The sequence below is a fragment of the Chlorocebus sabaeus genome, chromosome 11 (genome assembly GCF_047675955.1).
Source record: "Chlorocebus sabaeus isolate Y175 chromosome 11, mChlSab1.0.hap1, whole genome shotgun sequence".
NCBI classification, from domain to species: Eukaryota; Metazoa; Chordata; class Mammalia; order Primates; family Cercopithecidae; genus Chlorocebus; species Chlorocebus sabaeus.
Genome location: NC_132914.1, coordinates 19,363,138 through 19,389,524, shown reverse-complemented (window position 1 = coordinate 19,389,524; position 26,387 = coordinate 19,363,138). Strand labels below are relative to the sequence as shown.

The following is a 26,387-nucleotide window of genomic DNA, read 5'->3' as shown; positions in this document are numbered from 1 at the left end:
ATACCAGCATCTGTTTTGGTGAGGTGGCAGAGGGTGCAATAGACTCTGTGGGGGTCCTTAGCTTTGGTGGTTTAATGCTCTTGTGCGGATGGCCTCCTGCCAGGAGGTGGCGCTTTCCAGAAAGCATCACCTCTAGTAGCGTGGAGGGGGACCAGCAGTGGGCAGGGTCCTAGAACTCCCAAGATTATATGTCCTTTGTCGCCTACTACAAGGGTGGGCAGGGAGGGACCATCAGGTGGGGGCGGGGCTAGGTGTGTCTGAGCTCAGACTCTCCTTAGACTGATCTTGCTGCGACCGCTGGGGGCGGGGCTGGGGGTGAGGTCCCAGGTCACTGGAGTTGTGTGCCTAGGAGGATTATAGCTGCCTCTGCTAAGTCATGCAGGTTGCCAGGGAAGTGGGGGAAAGCCAGCAGTCACAGGCCTCACCCAGCTCCCACGCAAACTGAAGGGCCAGTCTCACTCCCACCGTGTCCCCCGCAACAACCCCGAGTGAGGTGAGTCAGGCTTGAAAACTTGTCCAAAGTTTTCCACCTCCCTGTTACAAAAGAAAAGGGCTTTAGTTCTTCCCCTGCCTGTGAAGTCTGCAAGCCGGATTCATACCCTCCCCTGAGTTCTGGCCAGGAGGCTTCTAGCCCCATTCAAATTGTTACGAAGTTCAGCTAGAGAATTCTTTCTCCCTGTGCAGTTTTACCCCCTCCTCTGGCCACCCCACTGATATATCCCTGTGGTGCCAGGCAGGAATGGCTGCTTGGGGACCCAGCGAGCTCACAGGGCTTTCTGCTGCTTCCTCTACCCCTGTATTTCCCTCAGCCCGGCTCTGTAAGGTCTAGTATAGTTGAAAGTCAGGTAATGTGATGCCTCTGACTTTGTTCTTTTTGCTTTGCTATTTGGGCTTTTGTTGTTGTTGTTCCATATGAATTTTAGAATAGTTTTTTCAAATTCTGTAAAAAATGACATCGGTAATTTGAATGAAAAAAAATTCCATGCCCACAGACTCGGTATATGAATATCATTAAAATGGCCATACTGCCCAAAGTAATTTACAGATTCATCATTAACATTATCGTTAACTATAGTCACCCTACATCCTACGTGGTATAGAACACTAGATCTTATTCCGCCTATCTAGCTGTAATTTTGTATTCTTTAAAGAAAACTCTCTCCACCTCTCCTTTACCCCCACCCTTCTCATCCTCTAGTATCCTCTGTTCTACTTTTTACTCCTTTGAGATCAATGTTTTTAAGCTTCCACATATGAGTGAAAATATGTGGTGTTTAACTTTCTGTTCCTGGCTTATTTCACTTAACATAATGTCCTCTAGTTCCATCCAAGTTACCACAAATGACAGGATTTTATTTTTTTAAATTTTTATTTTATTGGTTGTTTTATTAAGAAAGTTCATTCAATTTTATCAAATGCCTTTTCAGAGTCTATAGAGGTGACCATGTGATTTTTATCCTTAAATACATCGATATGATAATATGTATTATATATTATGTATAGTACTAATATTGAACTGTTCTTGCATTTCTGTCATGGTGAATTATATTCCTTAAGTGTGCTGATGGATTATTTTGGCTAATACTGTATTTAGAATTTTTCATTGATATTCATAAGTGAGATTGGTCTGTGATCTCTTATTTGCCACCCTTGTAATCCTAGAAGCTACTGGTATAAATACTTTTTGTGTATCATAAAAGTAATATGGAAAATTTTCTTTCTTTTTCTCTGCTCTGGAAGTGTTTAAGTAACAGTGAAATTGTCTGCTTTTAAAGAGTTTGGTAGAATTCCTCTGGATATCATCTGAACTTGGTACTTTTTTAAAAATGTAAAAGTTTTGCTTGCATTGTGAAGCATTATATTGTATTTATTTGATCAAACTTAATCTTGTTAGAATCATCTTCTCTGGGCCAAGTAAATTTTGTTTTCCTAGAAAATTATCAATTTCAGACAGATTTACAAATTTATTTTCTGGAATTGAACGGGTAGTCTGTTACTATTGTTTAATTTCATCTTTCTATGGTTAATTCTTGCATTTCCTTTTGTTTTAATATTTGTGTACTTGTATTACTCCCCATTTTTTATTAGGTTAGATAGTGACTTATTTATTTTATTGTTTACTTTTTACTTCTAATTTGTTCCACTGTTTTCTTTGTTCTAACTAATTGAAATCTACTTTTATCTTTATCCTTTTTTCGTTTGTTTCGTTTGGTTGGTAACTCTTATTCCAATTTTCCTCTGAGCATAGTTTTATCTTTCATGGTTTCTGAGATGTAGTATTTCCCTATCGCTAGTCTTTAGAAATTTAGCAAAATTTTTTTGTAATCCTTTTGATCCACCAGTTGTTCAAAAGATTTTTTTTAAATTCCTAAACCTAACTGTCTTCTAGTTTTCTGAAAATTTCCATTACATTTTCACTTCGTTAAAGTGATAAAACGATTAAAGAATTTCAACTACGTTATTTTTACTTTTTGGACTTTATTGAGCTTTTCTGTAGTCAAATATATCATCTATTTTATAAACTTTCATAGGCATTTGAAGAGAAGATACATTTTTTTCAGGATAAAAAATTTGACTTATTAACTACTTTATTTTTCTATAAATCTTAGTTTTTTCCATTTGGGCTTTCATAAATCAAGATATGAATTAGAGTATCCTACTACTAGTGTGTTTTTGTGTGTTTCTTCTTGTATGTTCAATAATTTCTGTTTTATATATGTGGCTGTCATATCATTTGCTATGTAGTCATAACTGTGCCTATCTTTATTGAGAATTGTACTCATTATAAAATTCTATCTCTTATTTAATTCAATGCTTTTTAGCCTAAATTCCTCCTTTTCTTCATCGAGATTGTGACCTCTGATTGAATTTTCTCTGCTTTGCCTAATATACCCATGGCTATATTTTAATTTTCAACCTTTTAGGTTGAAACTTTGTTTTAGGTGTGTTTTCACAGAGAGTTACAATTTGCATTTTTATTCCAGTTTGAAAAAGAACTTCCTTAATAGATGAGTTAAGCCCATTTTTACTTATTAATATAATGGATTAGTTTTCTCTTAGGTTTGTCTTAATGCTTTATATTTATTTTTATGATTTTTAAAGGAAGTCTTTTGCTAAGTAATTTGCTTTTATTTTCACGTATTTATGATACCTAAGAAAGTTGCTACTTTTGTTTTAGCAGTTGCCTTTATTTAATAGCATTAGACTTTTTATTTCTTTTGACAATACTTGTTTCCTAAGTGAGTAAAGATAAAGGTGAAATTAGTGTGCACAATCTTTCTCACTCTGTTTCATCTATCACCCAATTATATTCGATGTTGTGATTTTGCTTGTTTTTTTGGTGTTTCCCTAACACAGATATAGATTTTTCTATTGCTTGATTTCTTAGATTTTAGTTATATCCTTCACGCCCAGATGTTAGAGATGAGGTAATTAGAGAAAGCCCCTAACTCATCATTTTTTAATCTTTTCCTTCCCAGATCAGAGACATGCAAAAGTCTAAAATATTTTTCTAATTAAAAACATGAGGTCATACAACATAGCAAAATGGCTACTATTTCAAAGCTTTCAACTGAATGTTTCAGAAACAACTTAATACAAGTATTTATTTTTAAATAGTTCTATTCTTACACTGCTTGGCCTTTCACATCATTAACATTTTAATTGAAAACCTGAGTACCATACTTCAACCCACGGATAATTGATCTGGGCTCTGCCAGAGCAAGTAGCTAGACCATTAACTAGTGAGACCCTGCCATGTAGACGGCATGGCCTCAAATTCTCTTTTAAATTAACATCTCAAATGGGAGGTAGTGATATGAGGTAATGATTGAAAGCTTCTGTTTGCAATCATTTGTAATTATTAATGGTGCTTAATCATGCTCATTAACTCATCCTCTTAACCCTGACAATTGCTGGGTTTGATCATGTTCTACTCCATTACCTATGTTATTATTTCCATACCTTGACAAATATCTATCTTCTGTGTGTCAAAGCTATGTAGTAGATGTGAGTAGATAATTTTATTTTATTTTTTGTGGAGGTATTATTTGGTATGTGGGCTATATTAATTTTGGGAGAATATATAGGATCATGTCACACTTAAAATAAAATCCAGCAACTTTTGTGGTTACTGCTTTGTTGAGTCTGGTATCCATAATATTTAGTGTAATAATTTGTAAATTTTTTTATTCCAAGTGATAATGTTAAGATAATTTTAGTGGTTGGGAGGCCTTGAATTTCTTGTGCCAGGACATTTACACATGAAGTAATCAGTTTGGGAGGAATAGCATCATTTTGATAAGGACAAGAGAGGAAAAACCAAAATCGAAAATTATTTTACAAATGTCACGCTACCTTGATAGAGAATATCAAGGTGTCCTCCATAATTGTTCTTTTCGTCATCAATCATTTATTCAGTAATTATTTATTGAACAACTATAGTAGCCCAGACACTGTACATGACCCCAGGGATACAATGGCGAACCATATGGACATGGATTATCCCCAGTGGATTTCTGGTCTACAAATAAACACACAAGCGAGAATTATCACTGCAATAAGTGTTTTGAAGACGTAACATTCTAGGAGTGTATAGCAAAGACCATATTCTGCTGGAATGCCATGATGAGAGTTTTGATGTTTATCCAAAGGCCAAGACCAGCTATATAATTGGTGGGGCCCAGTGCAAAATAAAAATGTGGGAATGGTTTTTCAAAACTTATTAAGAATTTCAAGACAATGGCAGCAGAGTATTAAACCAAGTGCAAGAACTTTTTCAGCACCCTGCCCTGTGTGACCGTGCAGGTCACAAGTGGATACAGCTGGCCTTGCCTAAGCGCAATCAGAAGCCAAAGAGAAGTTTTAAGTAGAGAAGAGAGATGATTGAATTGGCATTTGAACAAGATAAATTCCTTAAATTCCTCAATTGTTCTCCCAAGGCATGTTTAGTTAGTGAGTAAAGGCAAAGAGTATTATTATCTCCCAGATTTAGAGTTAAATATCGCTATTATTTTTATAAGTCATGTGCCTAGATACATAGGTATCTGGAATCCGCCCTCTTAAGTAACTGGCAGAGGTAGTAAAATGGTGAAATCTGAGTTTTTTGCTTAATGTTTTCCTAGGTAAACCAACATTTTAATATACTCGAATGATTTCACCATGTAATCATTTAACAACATACACTTATTTTCAACAGACAGGAATAGTGCTTAAAATAAGTATTGTGCTTCTTGCTTAGAACCAGCTAATGTTCTGTGACAAAAGAATTAAGAATTCAAAAACGTGAAAAAGAAAATAATTTGATTAGCACAAGAAGGAATAACTTCCTGCTAATCCTTGCTTGTTGTAATAGTTTGCATATTGTGCTAGGAAATATGAGTTCTGTTGTTTTAAGATAATACATTGTATTTAATATGTAGCCTATAATCTAAATGTATTGAGAATCAAATCTTTTGTCACTCATCACCGCTGAAACAAATCTTGAATATTCTATGGTGTAAGAAATTAAAAAAAAGTTCTCAACCATTTTAGTTTTTGCACTAATAATGCTAAATTTTTAATGTGTGCAAATGTATTTCAAAATACCTTTCAAAGAAATAATATAATCAAAATAAAAAAGATTTGACAGTAGTCTGCAGTATAATTTCTTGAAACACAGAGAAACAATTTTCTTGAGAGACTTTAGTGACAGAATAGAGTCAACCTTTCATCAAAGCCCCACACCTCTAGAATTCTACAATTTTTTATGAGAATTCTACAACCTCATATTTTATTTTTTCAAAATCTGGATTATTCAAGTTTATGCTATGGAAATGGTTACAAAAGAGTATTAAAGACTTATTCTTAAAAAGAGATTTTAATTGAAAAATTGAAAAAAAATAGTTGTGATATCTTTTTGTCCAATTATATTGAAAATCACTGCACATAATATAATGACAAAGTTACTTACCTAGGTACATAAGTGATGATTCTTCAGCTGTTTGTTGCACAGCCTCAGAGAGGAAAAAGCTAAGTACACAATCACTCTGAAAAACAAAACGAAACATAATATTTCTTCATTTCTTATATTTGTTACTCCTATCCATTATTACATACAATTGCCATGTATGTCATTTTAAAATAGATACCTGTTGTAGATTCCACAAATAGAAAGTATATTAGAAAGGTTTATTAGGTCAATGCTATCATTTTACCGTTAAGTTAAACTAAACTTTTGTGTGATTGGAGGTCAGATTACTTTCTATTTCTTCAAGAGGGTCAAGTGTGCTCTGTTCTTGGACCTCATCATAAATGTCCACATTCTTGAATTTTACAAATATGCATGCATTTCACATCTCAATTTTTGAAAACAAAGTGTATCCTTGGATGGCCTTTCTGAGAAAAATTACTCTGAGTGGGACACAGATGCTCACTTAGTGAGTAACAATTACTACTCAAGGTTCAATTCTAGGAATACTCGCTGAGTACTGACTACACTCAGAGCACTAAGGAATGTCAGGGGATATTTCAAGACAGATGCATAAGGTGTGCTCTCTCTTTAGAACACAATTAAGTGGAGAAAACAGATTATTACTTTAATAAAAATTCTAGTTATATATAATTTTACTATGTACAGAGAAGCATGTTTCTCTTTTAAATAGGGATAATCACAAACAAATTGGCATTTAACCTGATCTCCAAATGAATGGCTAACTGGGAAGTCTGGGAACAGCTTTTCCTTAGTAAAACTGGCACACATTTTGTTGTAAGCTACTATATGGCCAAAAGTAGCCCTCTCCATGAGATCTTATATTATTATCTAAAGGGCACCAAAGAATAATTGATTATTTCCTTGAACTACCTTTCATAGGCTGATACCATAGTAGCTGTCAAAGCTGCCTTACAGCCTCCCTGTTCTCTTCTCTCACTGTTCAATGGCTGTTTCTACTCTTCCCCAGGAGACTTTAACTTCCAACTCTGACTCCTTCTCCGCTAACGACTATCTCTAGTTCAAAGAAAATAAAAGGCAGATGGAAATTCCTATACTTCCTGCCATAAAATCTACAGACACACAGCTTTCCATCCTCTTACAATGGAAAAAAAATATGTCTTTCCATCTGTTATAGTTAAATTATTTCCCCCTCCCAAATTCATATCTTAAAGTTCTCATCCCTGGTACTCCAGGACATGATCTTAGTTGGAAATAAGGTCATTGCTGATGTAATGAGTTAAGTTAGGATGGGGTAATACTGGAGTAGAGTGGGCCCCTAATCCAATTGACTGGTGTCTTTATAAAAAGAGGAAATTTGGGCACACTCATAGAAGGAAGACAAGGTGAAGAGACATAGGAAGAAGACGACCATCTACAAGCCAAGGAAAGAGACCTGGAATAGATTCTTTCCTCATAGCCATCAGAAGGAACCAACCCTGCAGATATCTTTATTTCAGACTTTTAGCTTCCAGAACTGTGAAGCAATAATATCCTGTTGTTTAAGCCATACAATTTTTAGTAGTTTGTTATGGCAGTCCTGGCAAACCATCTAATGCTGAGCCCTTTATCTGCGTCTTGGATTCTATTAGTTCCTCATCAGGAACCTTGTAGAAGATTTCCATCTATATTTTAGCCATTTCACCCTTCTTCCCTTTTTCCTCATTAACATAAAATATGGTCAATTCTGTCCATTTTAAAAACTAACAAACAGGTGAGTCAAACCACCCAAAGTATACTCACACATAAATCGAATTTTGTCATTAATGCCCCTTGCAAATTGTGTGTTATTTTTCTCTTCCCTGATGCAAATAAACCTATGGGAAGAATTGTCTGTGCTCACACTGGTTCTACTTCTTCAATTTCTACTCACTTTACGATCAACTACATTCAGGTTTCTGCCACTAAATGTCCTCTGAAAAATGCTCTAATTATCTTCTCTCACAACCCCTCTCTTAAAAAAAATACATATATATATTTCAAAACCAGTGGGAATTTCCTTTGTCACGATCTAGCTATTCCATTTTTAGTGAATTCTGTCTTTTCTTTGCTTTTATATTACGTGTTCTCCCAAGTGACTGTCTTCCCTTAGTCTTGCCATCACTTCTGAGACTTTTTTGTGGACTCTTTTTCCTTTTGCTTATGATTTAAGTGTTTCTAACTTCTAGGCTCATCTCTTTTATTACTCTAATGTATCCTTTCTGGGTGATACTGTGATCTTTGGTGACATCTATAACGATGCATAAATCTAAACATTTATTCCAGATCTGTCTCCTAAACCTAAGCCCTCTATCTCAAAATACCTTTTTATTGGTTCACTTGACTCTTCTGAGGACAAATCAAACCACAAAAGTATGCCACTAAATACTTTTTCCTTTCCTTCATCTCAGTTTGCTTCTTCTCTTATGTCCATGCTCAAAATAGAGTGTACCTTCTTGGATTCTCTGTTCTCTTCATGCCATACCTGAAATTAATTGCTAAACTCTGTGGTTTGTACCTGCTAAATATCTCACCTATCCATCTTCTCCTTCCAGGTATACTAATATCATCTAGTTCCAACACCATCAATTCTCATCTATGTTATAGCCTTGATGCTTGTCTTGGGTCCTTACTACTGATCTTGCTACCCTTTAATCCAATACATTCTCTACACAATTGCTCAACAGATCTTTCGAAATGAAAATCTAATCATTAACTGCTTAAAACGTGTAGTGATTCTGCATTACTCTTAAGAAACAGACCAACTGCTGAACAAAGTTTGTAAGACTGGTCTTGAGTGGGATCTTGCTTGTTTCCCTATGTTCTTCTCTCACCCTTTCTCATCTGGTGCTTCAAGCTTACCTTTGCTGAATTATGTTTACTTTCTCAAATGTGTCATGGTCTGTCACCTCTTTGTCTTCCTACATTCTCCTTTCTCTTTCTTTTCTGCCCCTATCCACCCATTTGCCCAGGGTTTGTCATGTTCTCTTTTCTCTACTCTTGTTAATCTTAGTAAAATACAAGTGCAGACTGTGACTTATTCACTTATGCTTCTCTCCAATAAAACAGTTTATTTCAATAAATACTAGTTAACAGAAACAAACTGATGTCTGTCTTCAAATGTAGAATACATCAGTTTCAAATGCAGATATTCTTATCTGCATAGCAGTTTATGCATCATTGTAAATTAGTCACCAATTTTCTTCTATGTATCATTGTAAATTAGTCAGTTGCCAGTTTTCATCTGTGAATTGATCTCTTGTGAACTTGTTTAATAGAAGTCTACTTTTAAGAAATGGACTCATATTCAAGGAGATGACCGAGTCAAGATTTTTTATTTTGAAAGCATAAAATCAAACCTCAGATTGCAGAATCTGTTTAAGGAAATTTGACCCTCTTTGGCCTTTTGACAACTAGTCAATTACTCTTCTTTGGTGACATTTTGACCTCATCATCCAATGGTTATTAAACTTCAATAGTAGGCAAGAAGTCTTTCCAATTAGTGTCTGAAATGTCACTACTAGCTAATTATTCCCTTGTGTTTGTACTGTCATATCCTTCAAGTCCTCATTTATAATTCTGGGTGTGGTTGACTAAATACTAACTTCTTATTGCAACAAGGTTATTTTCTCTCCTGGGAATAAACAAACAAGATCCAGAGTCAAGAGAGGGATAAATCAATAAAAGAGATAAAGAAGGTACAAAAAGTAATATTACCAGATCTCAAAATGATCAACTTTTAAATTTTCTCAGACTTGATTTTGCTTATATGTATGCATCCCACAGCTTTTTAGCATATTGCACTACCAATAGATAGTCTGAAGATTAATAGAAATATCAGTGCTACAGTTGCTCTCATTAATAACCTACACCAGTGTTCTCCACGGTATTGACTTCCAAACAGTGTTGCCACATTTACTAGTGTAGGTTGGACATTGCACAACTCTAAGGGGTCATTTTCACATAGTCTATGGTGTATGCAGGAGGGTTCCCCATATGTAGGGTTACCAACTAGAGTAATAAAAACAGAGGGTGCCCATACAATATTTTGGACATACTTTTACTAAAAACTTTATGGTTTATGGAAAACTCAAATTTAACTGGGTAACCCGTATTATATCTATCAACCCTAGAATATGAGGTGTTTGGAAAGTATGTGGCCATACTTTTGGTTGTATCAAGGACTGGAGGATACAGCTAGAAATTAATGGGCAAGGTCACTTATCCTAAGTGTCCTGAAATACCTAGAGGATTCTCACATTATGAAGAATGTTTCTTTTCTGCTTAATTCCTCAAGTGGTTGTAGTTTCCCAGGTTAAAAAAAAAAAACCTCTGACTTGAACTACTGTATCCTATAAATGAGAAAGTTGGATACAAACAAAACTGGGACCATGTAGTTACTAAGTCCAGGCTCACTTATATGACCACTGAAAATGGACTATAGAAGTGAAGAGTGTTGATGGGGGACAGGCAGGAGAGAGCAAGAGAGAACTTTGTAGGGAACCTAGAGCACATTCCTCTTCTAGCTTAAGGTTAGATTGACCTATTTATCAATGTAAAGAAGAAAAGCATTACAATCATGTTTGTTTTAAGAAAGATGAAAATGAAGCATTGTGGAAAAAAGAAAAGACAGCAATAAGCCTTGGAGAATGCCATGGGCAAAATTCCTTATGTGCTAAACACATTGTATTCTCTGAGCGTTCCATTCCTCTTCCCCTTTAAGTCTCTGAAATGGTACCTGTGGTCCCTCTCATTTTCTTAATAATCCTGTCCCAGAAGATGGTGGGGTAGGCATCCTGTTTGCATTTCCTTGCTTTTCTAACCTCTATTTTTTTCTTCCTTCATAAAAATGCCCAGATTTGGCCGGGCGTGGTGGCTCACACCTGTAATCCCAGCACTTTGGGAGGCCGAGGCGGGTGGATCACGAGGTCAGGAGATCGAGACCATCCTGACTAACATGGTGAAATCCCGTCTCTACCAAAAATACAGAAAATTAACCGGGCGTGGTGGTGGGCGCCTGTAGTCCCAGCTACTCGGGAGGCTGAGGCAGGAGAATGGTGTGAACCCAGGAGGCGGAGCTTGCAGTGAGCCGAGATCGGGCCACTGCACTCCAGCCTGGGCGACAGAGCGAGACTCCGTCTCAAAAACAAAACAACAACAACAACAACAAAAAAAACCAAACCCAGATTTGAATAGCGTGTCTACTGACTATACTGCCCTCTACCTCCTGTTATTGCACTTGCCTACTTACCGTAGGTCACTGGAATTCGTAAAGACGCTATAATTTATTTTAATAAAGAAAAATTTTGACCTACATTTCTCTGCACACTCTTTCATCTTTAGAGCAAAGCTCCTGCAAGGATGGTTTTCTGCTTTCTATCTCAAATTCCTCTCTTTACATTCTCCCTTAAGCAATTCCAATCAAGTTTTTGTTCCTAAGATTCCCATCAAACTGTTTTTCTTTTTCTTTTTTTTAATTTTAAAATCGTATCTAATTTATTAATAGATCCATAAATAGATCTCCTGATTACAACTTTAATCTTCTTTCTTTTTATAAAAAACCTTTTAAGTTCACGGGTACATGTGCAGGTTTGTTATATGGGTTCCCTGTAGTTCTTTTTTCTGATCTTCTCTTTCCTCCTAACCTCCACCCTCAAGTAGACTCCAGTGTCTGTTGTTCCTATCTTTGTGTTCATGTGTTCTCATAATTTAGCTCCCACTTATAAATGAGAACGTGTGGTATTTGGTTTTCTGTTCCTGCATTAGTTTGCTAAGAATAGTGGTCTCCAGCTCCATCTATGTTCCTGCAAAGGATATGATCTTGCTCTTTTTTATGGCTGCATAGTATTACATGGTGTATATGTACCACATTTTCTTTATCCAATCTGCCATTGAGGGTATTTGGGTTGATTCCATTTCTTTGCTATTGTAAATGGTGTTGCAATAAGCCTACACGTGTATGTCTTTATGGTAGAATGATTTATATTTCTTTGGGTATATATCCAGTAATGGGATTGCTAGGTCAAGCGGTAGTTCTGTTTCTAGCTCCTAGAGGAATCACCATACTGCTTTCCACAATGCTTGGACTAATTTACACTCCCACCAACAGCGTATAAGCATTTCTTTTTCTCTATAACCTCTCTAGCACCTGTTATTTTTTGACTTTTTAATAATAGCTATTCTGACTGGTGTAAGATGGTATCTCATTGGTTTTGATTTGCATTTATGTAATGATCAGTGATATGAGTAATTTTTCCTATGCTTCTTGGCTACATGTATGTCTTCTTTTGAAAAGTGTCTGTTAATGTCCTTTGCCCACATTTTAATGGGGTTGTTTTATTTTGTTGTAAATTTAAGTTTCTTATAGATGTTGATATTAGACTTTTGTCAGATGCATAGTTTGCAAGTATTTTCACTCATTCAGTAGGTTTTCTGTTTACTCTGTTAATTCTTTTGCTGTGCAGAAGCTCTTAAGTTTAATTAGATCCCAATTTTCAATTTTTTCCTTTTGGTGTGATTGCATTTGGTGCCTTCATCATGAAATCTTTGCCTGTTCCTGTGTTCAGAACGGTATTGTCTAGGTTGTCTTCTAGGGTTTTTATAGTGTTGGGTTTTGTATATAAGTCTTTATTCCATCTTGAGTGAGTTTTGTATGTGGCATAAAGAAGATGTCCAATTTCGATCTTCTGCATATGGTGAGCCAGTTATCTCAGCAGCATATATTGAATAGGGAGTGCTTTCCCCATTGCTTTTGTCAGGTTTGTCAAAAAACGGTTGGCTATAGGTGTGCAGCCTTATTTCTGGGCTCGTTATTCTGTTCTACTGCTATATATGTCTTTTTTTTTTTTTTTTTTTTAAATCAGTACCATGCTATTTTAATTACTGTCTCCCTGTAGTATAGTTTTGAAGTTAGGTAACGTGATGCCTCCAGTTTTGTTTTTTGCTTAGGATTGTGTTGGCTATTTAGGCGTTTTTGTTTTGTTTTGTTGTTGTTGTTGGTTTTTGGTTTCATATGAATTTTAAAATAGTTTTTTTCCAGTTCTGTGAAGAATGTCATTGGTAGCTTGATAGGAGTAGCATTAACTCTGCGAATTGTTTTGGGCAGTATGGCCATTTTAATGATATTAATCTTTCTTTCTTTTTTTTTTTTTTTGAGGTGGAGTCTCACTCTGTTGCCCAGGCTAGAGTGCAGTGGCCGGATCTCAGCTCACTGCAAGCTCTGATATATCCATGAGCATGGAATGTTTTTCCCATTTGTTTGTATCATCTTTGATTTCTTTGGGCAATGTTTTGTAATTCTCATTTTAGAGATCATTCACCTCTCTGGTTAGTTGTATTCCTACGTATTTTATTCTTTTTATGGCAGTTATGAAAGGGATTTCATTCTTAGGGGATTTCATTCTTGATATGGCTGTTGGCTTGACTTTGTTGGTGTATAGGAATGCTACTCCTTTCTGTATGTTGATTTGTTTCCCAAAACTTTGCTGAAGTTGTCTATCAGCTTAAGGAGCTTTTGGGCTGAGACAGTGGGGTTTTTGCAAACAGAGATAGCTTGACTTCCTATCTTCCTATTTGGATGACTTTTATTTATTTCTCTTGCCTGACAGCTCTGGCCAGGACTTCCAATACTATGTTGAATAGGAGTGATGAGGGAGGACATCCTTATCTTGTGCTGATTTTCAAGGGGAATGCTTCTAGCTTTTGCCCATTCAGTATGATGTTGGCTGTGGGTTTGTTATAGATGGCGTCTATTATTTTGAGATAGGTTCTTTCAGTATCTAGTTTATTGAGAGTTTTTAAAATAAAGTGATGTTGAATTTTGTCAAACGCCTTTTCTGCATGTATTGGGATAGTCATGTGGCTTTTGTCTTTAGTTCTGTTTACGTGATGAATTACATTTATTGACTTGCATATGTTGACCCAACCTTTCATCCCAGGGATGAAGCCTACTTCATTGTGGTGAATTAGCTTTTTTATGTCCTTCTGATTTGATTTGCAAATATTTAGTTGAGAATCTTTGCATCAATGTTATATTGGCCTGAAGTTTTCTTTATTTGTTGTGTCTCTGCCAGGCTTTGGTATCAGGATGATGCTGGCCTCATGGGATGAACTGGGGAAAGGTCCCTCCTCAAAAACAGTTTCAGTAGTAATTGTACAGCTCTTCTTTATACATCTGATAAATTCATCTATGAATCTGTCTGATCCTGAGCTTTTTTGGTTACTAGGCTATTTATTACTGATTCAATTTCAGAGCTCATCACTGGACTGTTTAGGGAATTAATTTCTTCCTGGTTCAGTGTTGGGATGGTGTGTGTGTGTGCAGGAATTTATCCATCCATTTCAGGTTTTCTAATTTGTGTGCATAGAGGTGCTCATAAGTAAGTCTCTGATGGTTGGTTGTATTTTTGTGAGGTCAATGGTAATGTCCCTTTTGTCATTTCTAATTGTGTTTATTTGGATCTTCTCTCTTTTCTTCTTTGTTAGTCTAGCTAATGGCCTATATATCTTACTAATTTTTTCAAAAAATTAACTCCTAGATTAATTGATTGATTGAGTTTTTTTGGTGTCTTGATCTCCTTCAGTTAAGCTCTGATTTTGGTTATTTCTTATTATTTGGTTATTTCTTATCTGGTTACTCTTACGCTAGCTTTGGGGTTGGTTTGCTCTTGAATCCCTAGTTCTTTTAGTTGTGATATTAGGTTGTTACTTTGAGATCCTTCTAACTTTTTGATGTGGGTGTTTAGTGCAATAAATTTCCCTCTTAACACTGCTTTAGCTATGTCCCAGAAATTCTAGTATGCTGTATCTTTGTTCTTATTAGTTTCAAAGAACTTCTTGATTTCTGCCTTAATTTCATTGTATACCCCAAAGCCATTCAGGAGTAAGTTGTTTAACTTCCATGTAATTGCATAGTTTTAAGCAATATTTTTAGTCTTGATTTCTATTTTTATTTTGCTGTGGTCTGAGAATGTGTTTGGTATAATTCTAGTTATTTTGAATTTGCTGAGCCTTGCTTTCTGTCCGACTGTGTGATTGATTTTAGAGTATGTGCCATGTGGCAATTAGAAAAATGTATGTTCTGTCATTTTTGGGTAGAGAATTCCATAGAGGTCTGTTAGATCCATTTGGTCCAATGTTGAATTCAGGTCCTCAACATCTTCGTTAATTTTCTGCCTCAATGATCTGTCTAGTACTGTCAATGGAAGTCTCACACTATTATTGTGTGGGAGTCTAAGTCTCTGTGTAGCTCTCTAAGAACTTGCTTTATGAATCTGGGTGTTCCTGTATTGGCTGCATATATATTTTGGATAGTTAGGTCTCCGTGTTGAATTGAATGCTTTACCATTATGTAATGCCTTTTTTTTTTTTTTTTTTTTTTAAATCTTTGTTGGTTTAAAGCCTATTTTGCTGGAAATTAGGATTACAACTCTTGCTTTTTTTCTGATTTCCATTTGCTTGGTAGATTTTCTTCCATCCCTTTATTTTGAGTCTATTGGTGTCACTGTGTGTGAGCTGGGACTCTTAAAGATAGCATACCATTGGGTTTTGCTTTTATATCCAGTAGACCACTCTGTGCTTTTTATATGTAAATGGAACTGTGTGTAATGTAAATGGGTATTTAGTCTATTTACATTCAAGTTTAGTTTTGTTATATGTAGATTTGATCCTGTCATTGTGTTGTTAGCTGGTTATCATGCCAGCTTGTTTGTGTGTTTGCTTTAGAGTGTCACTGGTCTGTGTACTTAAGTGTGTTTCTGTATCATCTGATAATAATGCTTCTTTTCTATATTTAGTGCTCCTTTCAAGATCTCTTGTAAGGCAGGTCTGGTGGTATTGGACTCCATCAGCATTTGCTTATTTGAAAAGGATCTTATTTCTCCTTCACTGAGAAAGCTTAATTTGGTTAGATGTAAAATTCTTGGTTGAAGATTTTATTTTCTTTAAGAATGTTGAATACAGGCCCCCAGCCTCTTCTGGCTTATAGATTTTCTGCTGAGAGGTCCACTGTTAGCCTGATGGTATTCTCTTTGTAGGTGACCTTCCCTTTCTCTCTAGCTCCATTTAATATTTTTTCTTTCATTTCAATCTTGGAAAATCTGATGATTATGTGTCTTGGGATGATCATCTTCTGTAGAATATTGCAGGGGTCCTCTATATTTACTGAGTTTTACTGTTTTCCTCTCTAGCAATGATGGGGAAGTTTTCAATTGATGATATTCAGAAATATATTTCCAAGTTGTTTGCTTTCTCCCCGTTCCTTTCAGGGATGTCAGTAATTCATAGATTTGACTTCTTTACATGATTTCATATGTCTCAGAGGTTTTGTTCATTTCTTTTCATTCTTTTTCTCTTTATTTTTGTCTGACCCTCTTATTTCAGAGAGCCAGTCTTGAAGTTCCAAAATTCTTTCCCCAGCTTGGCCTAATCTGCTGTTAATATTTGTAACTGCATTGTAAATTACTTTAGCATGTTTTTCTGCTTTATCAGATCTATTAGGGTTTTAAAAATACGTCTATTTTATCTGTCAGCTCCTGTGTTATTTTATTGTGATTCTTATGGATTAGGTTTTGCTCTTCTCCTGAGCATCAATGATCTTTTTTCCTATCCATATCCTTAATTCTATTTCTGTCATTCCAGCCAACTCAGCCTAGTTAAGAACCCTTATTGGAGAACTAGTGCAATAATTTGAGGACATAATTCGCCATTTGAGTTGCTGGAGTTCCTGCATTGGTTTTTTTCTTATCTTTGCATGTGGGTGTTCCTTTAACTGGCGGGCTGCCTCTGATTAAAGTGGTCAGCCAGGGAAAGGGTAGTTGTGCTGGAGTCCCAGGTTGGGAAGCCCTGCTTAGTAAGAAGTGATGACTAGGACCTGTGTGGCAAACAGTATGTCCACTTTTCTGTGCAGTGGGTGCTCTGCGCTTGGGTTCTGGACCAGCCCTTGATCCCCATAGACTCTTCAGAGCCTGGAGACAGCAGGACAAGGGCTGCAAAACAGCAAAGGTGGCAACCCACCCCTCCCACTGGGAGCTCTGTCTCAGGGAGTGGCAGAGCTGTTACTGTCTCCATATTCTTTTTTTTTTTTTTTTTTTTTTTGAGACGGAGTCTCGCTCTATCGCCCAGGCTGGAGTGCAGTGGCTCAATCTCGGCTCACTGCAAGCTCCGCCTCCCGGGTTCCCGCCATTCTCCTGCCTCAGCCTCCCAAGTAGCTGGAACTACAGGCGCCGCCACCTCACCTGGCTAGTTTTTTGTATTTTTTTTAGTAGAGACGGGGTTTCACCGTGTTAGCCAGGATGGTCTCGATCTCCTGACCTCATGATCCGCCCGTCTCGGCCTCCCAAAGTGCTGGGATTACAGGCTTGAGCCACCGCGCCCGGCCTGTCTCCATATTCTTAACGAGGAATGGCTGGAGACTCAGGCCAGGAGGTCCCACCCACTGAGGAGACACAGGGCTGGGGACCCATGTAACAAACAGCCTGGCCACTTTTCTGTAGGGCTGCAGTATGCTGGGGGTCTGCTCTAGTCCCCAGTCACCTTGGATTTTTCAGCACCTACAGTGAAAGTACCAACAGCAAAGGCTTTGAAACAGCAAATATAGTGGCTTGCCCCTCTCTCTGAGTGCTCTGTCTCTATCCAAGGGACGTACGGACTTGTTGCTGGCCTGAACACACTGACAGCAGTGGTTGTAGACCTCAGTCAGGAGATTCTGCCCAGTAAAGAGAAATAGGATTCAGAATCCGTATGAAAAAGCAATCTGGCTGCTTCTCCACAGAGCTGCTGTGCCGTGCCACGGGACTGCTCCAGCCTATAGTCACCCCGGACTCTCCAGCGCCTGAAAACAACAACGGCTAAAGCTGTGAAAGAGCAAAGATGGCCGCCTGTCCCTCTCTGTGGGAGCTTCGTCCTGGAGAGGCTTGGAACCACGGCCAGTTAGAAAACACTGATGAGAGTGGCTGGTGATACCAGCTGGGAGGTCCTGCCCAGTGAGGAGAAGAGGGGTCGGGGCCCCACATGAAAAAGAAAAGCAGTCTGACTGCTTTTTCTTAGGGTGGCTGCACTGAAGGCAATAACTGCTAAGGCTGCAAAACAGCAAAGATGGCAGCGCACCCCTCGCTGTGGGAGCTCGGTTTCGGGGAGGTGTAATGCTGCTACCTGTGCCTGACTGAAAATCTCCGCCAGTGGGTCTCATCCTGCCAGGTTCTGTGGAAGTGGAGCCTGCACACCATTGCTGCTCAGCCCCCTGGATTCAGCCGCTTTCTTAGGGGTATGTATGGGAGTCTAACCTCTCACTTTGCCAGAGTTGCGGCCACTTTTGCTGGGAAGCCCGGTATCTAAAGCTCCTGGTGCTTCGCGTGTGTCTTAGTGGCTGCTCCGCTGAGATTCTGCGCAGCTCAGTCTGTCAGACTGAAGGGCCTGGTGGAGTGGGTTCACGAGGGGATCTCCTGACCCAAGGGTTGCAAAATCCATGGGAGAACTGTGGTTCCTGGGGTTTACTCACTCATTTACCATTTCCCTGAGCTGGGGAAGCTCCCCTGTTTTTGTGTCACTTCTCAGTAGGCGGTTGTTGCTTTTCTCCATTCTCTGTGGGTTGACTTGTTTTCTTGATGAATCCCAATGTGTGACCCCAGATGCTTCAGTCCCAGGTGCTGAATTTCCTTGCCCCTTCTATTTCTCTCCATGAGAGCTGTGCACACTAGCTGCTTCTAGCTGGCCATCCTGGCCAGCCTGCTTTCAAAGTGTTTTTCTTCATTTCACTAATCATATCCATTTTTGCTTAATCTAGTGGTCAATTCTCAACTTTTGACCATCAGTAGCATTTGACACAGCTTATTATCCCTTCTTCTTTGAAATTCGCTTTTCTCTGAAATTCCAGGCACCACAGTCTTCTGGTGTCCAACTGGTTGCACCTGCTTAGCCTCCTTTGTTGATTCTCTTGTATCTCTTCAAGCTTTAAAATTGGTGTTCTGCACAGTCTAGTCCTCAGGCTGCTTCTTTTTCATATTTACACTCTCACCCTAAGTAATCTCATCCTGTCTCATGCCTTTGATAATCAATTATTTGCTGACAACAGCATTATGAATATTTCCAGCCTAACCTCCCGGCTAAACTCGAGATATATGAATCCACCTTCCCACTTGACATCTCTGGAAGCCTTATGGGCAACTCAAATGCAGTGAGTTTAGATTCAGTCTCCTACTTGCCCCACTCTCCATTCCCAAGATTTTGCCATCACAGTAAATGTTCAGCCAATGCAAGCTTGTCAGGCCATAAAGGCACATTAGTGGTTGGCAAACATTCTGACTAGGTCAGTGCTTGTGCGCTAAGAGTTGTTAGATATTTGGAACACTTCTCTTATGTAGAGTATTGCATATTTGGTGAATAAATAAATAAACATTTGGGATTTTTCTTAGGGGATCTAAAGTTACTGTCCTTTGATATCAATGACTCAGGTAAATGCAATAAGCTAAATGAAATGCTCTGTGAGGTTTTGTGTGTGTATATATATATGTGTGTGTGTATTTTTTTCACAGAGTAGATATGTTTATCTAATATAGGATTTTCAATGTCTAATAATGTGCTTTTAAATTTAACAATGCAATCAATAAAGAACAAATTTGAAACCCAATTGAATAATTTTAAATTAAAATCTGCATCAGTTTATAGTTTAAGTTCAGAGTTCTTACTAATATTCTGTTTGCCAATTATGTTAAGTCATTTACAATTTAATATGATTGATTTTTTGAGAGAGTTGGTCAATTCAAAGTTACCTAAAACCTAAGTGCTTTTCCTATGTCATCTGAACATATTCTCGTTATCAAAGACTGCAGAGTTAAAGTACTTGCAAAGGCCAGAAGTAATGTAATATAACAGTGAGATCAATTTTTTCTTTCTTTAAAAATAGCACATTAAGCATTCCCATTTATTAACTGTTCAGCCAACATCTAGAATTGGCTGCAAGATTTAGTTTTAGTGAGTTAAAACAATAAGCTAAATCTATCTCTCTCAAACACGATGAAGTGCTGTAAAAATGTGGATTTAAAAATGAATTCCCATAAGAGTTTTAAATCAAAGTTGAACAGTAATTTTATTTTATTGCTTTTTTTTTTAAATAAAGCAGCATGTCAGAATGTCCAGTCTTTAATGTAGTTCAACCCACTATATTCATATTAGAGTCACATGGAAGAATGACACTATGAAGAATAGTGAACTTCTAAAGAATCCTTTACATTTCCAGTTTAAAATGTCATCAGCATTTTAGTAGACTGTGTAAAGTAATCTTGGCTTTACTGATGGTACACACATGACATTTATCCTGCGTGCAACATAATCTCAGCTAGCTCCAAATAAGAAAAGAGCAATGTAGTGACAAATGTAGTAATTAACATCTGGGTTTAGCAAGCAGGGAACAAGAAACATATGCTCACTATTAAGATAGGATTTATCCATTTGGATTTATTTTGACATTTGATTTCTGCTTTAAAAAAATAACACTGCTTAAAACTTAAGTAATATCAATTTCTTATTTTAGGGAACTTCTGGTAATGAACAACAATACTGAGAAGAGCTGAAGTTCACAGTGAATATGGCTTTAAAAATTTAAAAAAACAACAGCTGTTTGAATATCTCAGCTAACCTCAAATATGGGCACACATTTGTTTAGGAACTGCTATCACTTGCTATTACTTTTATTACATTTCTATTTCTCTCTTTTTTTTTTTTTTTTTGAGACGGAGTCTCGCTGTATTGCCAGGCTAGAGTGCAGTGGCATGATCTCTGCTCACTGCAACCGCCACCTCGCAGATTCGAGCAATTCTCCTGCCTCAGCCTCCAGAGTAGCTGGGACTACAGGTGTGTGCCACCATGCCCAGCTAATTGTTGCATTTTTAGTAGAGACGGGATTTCACCATGTTGGCCAGGATGGTCTCAATCTCTTGACCTCGTGATCCACCCACCTCAGCCTCCCAAAGTGCTGGGATTACAGGCATGAGCCACCATGCCCGGCCGTTTCTGTTACTCTTTATAAAGATCTTATTTGGTCCACAACACAATTCCACCAAAACAGAGCACAATTTAAAGAAGCAAAAGGAATTCTTTTTAGCACTACAAGAACGAACTTGAATGAACTACAAACACTGAAAGAAAAAAAGTTTAAATCCATTTTGAGGAAAAGAGTGAAGCTAAAAAATAAGCCAGGTAGATATGGAACAAGGATATCTAAACTGATCAACTCCATTAGAAAAGGTATTGGGATAGTCCATTTTCTTTTGTCAGTTGTGTGCATGTGTGTGTGTGAGAGAGACAGAGAAACAGAAAGACAGAGAGATCTCAGAGATTTATAGGCATCCCTCCACCTGGGCTGCTCTTGTATCTTTAGAACAAATCCCCAGAGACCTCTTGCCCATCTGAATTAACCAATTCTGGACTTTAAAGCAGTCTCTTTATCTCATTCCCTTGACAAAAGTAAGACTGCTTGCAATTAAGAATGATACTAGAAGGGCACATAATAATATTTGATATTAGCAAGTTAAGGTGATACGATTTCATGTTAAAGCTACATTTTCTACTTCCTTTTCTTCCATTTTTCCACTTACTGTCATATATTATTTATATTCATGTCTGTATTTATTACAGTATTGTAAACTCAATGAGAGTAAAGTATATATTGCATTATTTTTAATCTCTCCAATTTCTTGTCTGCAACCAACTTAAAGCTCTTAATCAAGAGTGTTACATATAGTGTCAGTAAAAATTTAAAGTCTTTACAAAGTTATGTAGTGATATAAAATAATTTTATAATTATTATAAATAAATATATCATATAACTAAAATTGGGGTGTGTTTTATTATAGAAGTATATAGGATTATCTTTACTTTTCCTATGTTGTCATAAGACAATCAACTATAAAATGTGAAAAACATTTTAGGAGAAAATGTCTAGAATCAGAGATGCAGATTATTCTATTACGGAAGTATTCAGCATAAATAGTATAGATTCAAGTTAAATCTCTTGTTTTATTAACAAGAGAAAAGAAAATTTGTGAATGCATGAAAACATCTTCTAAGCAGTTCATATCACTTAAAATAGTAAAAATATTTATGGCATATAGACTACATAAGTTCTAATGTTTAGGTAGATAACTATGTTAATGCATATGAAGAAAGGGAGCTGTATCAGTAATACAACATTTTAAAAATCTGAAAATAACAGGATTTGGTTTGGAATTATTTATATGATCTTTAGGCCAATAGTGTTTCATTTAATCTTAAAATTATGTCTTTATTTCCTGAATATAAACAAACTGACTTAGGCAAGTGTCCATAAACATATGGAGATGCGTAATGCTTTTATGAGGACTAACCTACTTGTAGATAATTAAAATCTGACTACATTATGCATCACAGAGAGCATGAGTGATTAGTCAGGTCACACTGCTTATTAATGCTGAGCAACATCTGATGACGTCATTACTGTTCTATCACAATATAACTCATATAATGAATATTATCCCAAGTACTGTAAAATTCCTTTGGAATACGGGAGAAAAAAAAAAAAACCCAATGTGTGAAGTTATAAAAGTCTTTATGAGGCCACTGGTGCCTATCAACATGGACAGAATATAGACAAAGACTGCAGGCTTCTTATGGCAGCATTGTGTCTGATTCAGCTTCCTACTTTCTGGGGTAGAGTTTCCCAGACCTGGTTGTGCATCTGAATCACTAGAATTATTGAAATACAAGACAGATACCTAATATATCACCTTCTACCTTTAGAACCAGCATATTTAAGGATGGGGCTCTGAACATTCCTTTTAAAATCTTCCCAGTTTATTATAAAACAATTGGTTACCAGGTACTATTTTGGCACCCCTGGCCAGAGAGTATAAAATGTAGGCAATCAATAAACATTTGCTGAATGACTAAGACAGTGATTTTCAATGTGGCAGCTAATATGCCGAGGCTCCTCAGTGTCCACACTTAATTTTTGATGATTTGGCATCTATTAATATAGCACTACTTTATTTATTTTGTAGTCCAGAAAGGGCAAATAATAATTGAGATGTAGATTATACATCTCAGGAAAGTATGGTACCCTAAATATTCACTGTGCAAAATCAACAGAGTTAATTACCAGGATGATACCTTGGGAGAAGGTATTACATCTATAACTTTAGCTTCCTTTAGTTTGAGACTATTTTGGAACAAGACAGGATTCACCTCCTTGAAACTCCAGTGTTAGAAGATGGCTGAAATATTCTCACTTGGAGTATTTTTAGGCTATGAGATTTCACAACAGTATTTCATGTTTGATGATGTAAATACCTTCTCCCATTAGATTTTAATTCAATTCAATATAAAAACAATGTAGTGCCTGGAATTTCTTTAGCCTTGCTTTCCGTAAATACTGACCAATGGAGATTAAAAAACACACAAAACAAGATAAAAACATCTCTCCTTGGGGCCTCTAGGGTAGTACTTTAATTAGCACATTTGCAAATGTGGATGTGATGAAAACTGCAAGCTATGTTTGGTGGTTTTGGTCTTACGTCCCCATGCAGCGATGAGTATGATGGGCAACAATATTCATTAAGCCTTGCTGTGCTAAACTACACCTTTACAAAAAATCTTCTCTGCCTGTACATGCCTGGCTTCTTTGCCTTCTGCTCTCATGACAGGCCTCTGCTAATACTTCTATCTTAACCCATCCTGTAAGATTTCATAGCAGATACATTTAGGAGTTTCCTACTGAAAGTCTGCTGCTTCCAATATTCACCTTCTTCACACCAGTCCCAGAAATCAGATGCCTTTTTATTTTGCACTTATTGGCCTCAGCTTACATAGCCCAAACCTGACAATTTCAGCAGTTGCTGGACAGGTATTGTCTCCAAACAGCTTTAGTATAATCAGTGAGACAGCCCTCAGCATGCAAAGATAACAATCCATCCACTATTCCCTCAGCACTTTCCTTTACAGATACTGCCATATCCACAGCCCTTGACTACAGTATAAATGAACAGACATGACCTTCAGAGAATGTCAGCATCAGTGAGGCACATTAAGATGTCAGCGTTCTATGTGCTTCTTTAACATGCAAAATTCACTTGGAACCCAATGGGATGAATTAAGTTCCCTTGATTCTGTAGGACGGAAGCCTCAGTCATAATTTATTCCCCATGGACTGAGACAGAAAGGCAAATATGCTAAAACATGTTATATCATTTTATATTGAGAATGCAATATTGAGAATTTTATATTGAGAATACGATATCTTGCTTTCCTATTGTTTTGTTAACAATGTTTTCAAGCATTATTTTATTTTACTTCTTTGTTTCCTCCTACTACTGACATTATTATACTCTCAGTTTCCCTATTACACTACTCTATCTTCCTAGTGAGTGAGCACATACTGTTCATTTCTTTCCCTTTGCTTATAATAGATACATTACAAATGTGATTTGTATAATCTGAGTGATCTTTCTGGAGGGCACAGTCATGACTTGGTGTGCTATTACCATTCATCCTTTCTGCCCATGGCCAGGCAATGTTTCTGGGCATGGTACTAGGTAACCAGTGCAGCCTACCCCAGAGCTGGCAGTAAAGAGGGTTTCAAAGATCACGCTCTACAATGCCAGAGGTCTCTGTCATGACATTCATGTGGGATTATGCATTGAAGTGAAGGAAAATATTAAAAGTACTATGAATGTTTATTTTGTAATAATATTCACATTTCTTTTTCTAAATTTTTCACTTTCTACAAGTTTTAAAATGTGTGTCACTATTTGTATAGTAGTTTATGTATAAAACATATTTAAATGAGTTATATATTTTGGAAGCATGAGCAATTTTTTTTAAATAAAAACTTGATAAGATATCAGAATAAACAAGTTTAGAGACCATGGCTAAACACTTCTCAGATGCAATTTTTGATTGAAACCCTTAGGTTTTCAATAGCAGCAGAAGTTTTATAGGCTAATATGTGCTAATGATATTGTTATTCATTCACTCATTCAAAAACACTTAGTAAACATTGATAAGAGTTAGTATTAGTGCTAGACATGGGGTAAAAATAGAGATGAATATAGTCATTTTGTTCTTTAAGTTTCTAAACAGGAGAAAGCGTGTAACCATAATGTTTTGTTTTTGCAGTTATCTTTGCCTAGCATGACTTTTCCCGATTTCTAGTTACCAACTGCTACTTGCCCTTTAATATCGTCTTAAATGCCATACCATCTGGGATGCCTTCTCTACCTCACTTGGAATTAGTTGAATACACCTCCTTAAGTGCTCAGGCAGTTGTCCTTTGACACAACATAGCATCTCCAGCTGAGAGTCTACCAGCCTTGAAACAATATTGCAGCGTAATATTCTTGTATCAAAATTTGCTAAGAATCAATAATATAATAGAATACTTGAGTACCTGCTATATTGGAGGCCAAATGACTGAACATATTTAAACAGAAAAATAAATGGAAAGATACTCATTGTCTGAGATAATGGTTCTCAAATACTACCAGGTATTGAGATCTTCTGGAGGACTTATTAAAAACAAAGATTGCTGGGACCCACCCCTTGAGTTTCTGATTTAGTAAATCTAGGTAGGGCCAATATTTAATATTCTTATATAAGTTTCAAGGTGAGATTCCCAGCACCATATAGGAACTGTAATTTGAGAACCACTTGTTTTGTTAGTAACTGCTGACAGGGATCTAAAAGTTTCACCTCTTCTTGCTCCTGACTATATGCCATCTAATGCAGTCCTTATTGACAACTCAGGTTTTCTCTAACAGTGCTTAGGACTCTTATGACCTAGGATTTTCTTCTTTAAGTACATCTATTTATCATGAAACCACAATATTACTCAACTAGGAGGCACAGCAATAAGCCAACATACTGAATCAGTGAGTCTATTTTACAGTTAGGAGGCTATTTTGTATATATGCATTGATATTTGTTTAAATTTCAGTGAGTTTTTTTATATGTACTGATTCAATCTATTGTAGAGCATGTAACAAAAGAAATTTAAACCATGACTTGAGATGTAATTTCATGTAAAGCTTTCCCAAGATCCAAGTGGAGAAGAAAAGTTGTTGAACTGACAGCTGAGAAAAAAATAGAGCTCTTTGGCCCTTTAGTAAGTTCTGGTTATGGGGTTAGCTGTTTTCCTACTGTTACAATGCCTGTAATTTACTTTGAAATATTTCCACATGTGCAACATGATATTATATATGTTTCTTAACATATACATATATGTTATATGTGTGTATAGATATGTATAACATATATATAACCCAAGTGCTGCTGGCATTTAATCAAGACGGCAGAGTCGAGTCTAGAAAGGACTTGTTAATGTCCTAATCAAAGATGCACAACTGGGGCAGTGGTATGGGGAAGGAAAAAAGAGGGGTGTTCTTAGTATTCTAATCAGGAATCCCATCTAGATGCA

The 26,387-nt window shown here is 36.8% G+C and overlaps 1 protein-coding gene across 1 annotated transcript in view; it reads right to left on the bottom strand.

Annotated features, from left to right (window-relative positions):
- PIK3C2G (phosphatidylinositol-4-phosphate 3-kinase catalytic subunit type 2 gamma) overlaps nt 1-26,387 on the bottom strand; it is a 383,353-nt gene that overhangs the window by 52,665 nt on the left and 304,301 nt on the right. The window contains 1 exon segment of the mRNA XM_007967793.3: nt 5,951-6,026. Coding sequence (XP_007965984.3) covers nt 5,951-6,026 — 76 coding nt within the window.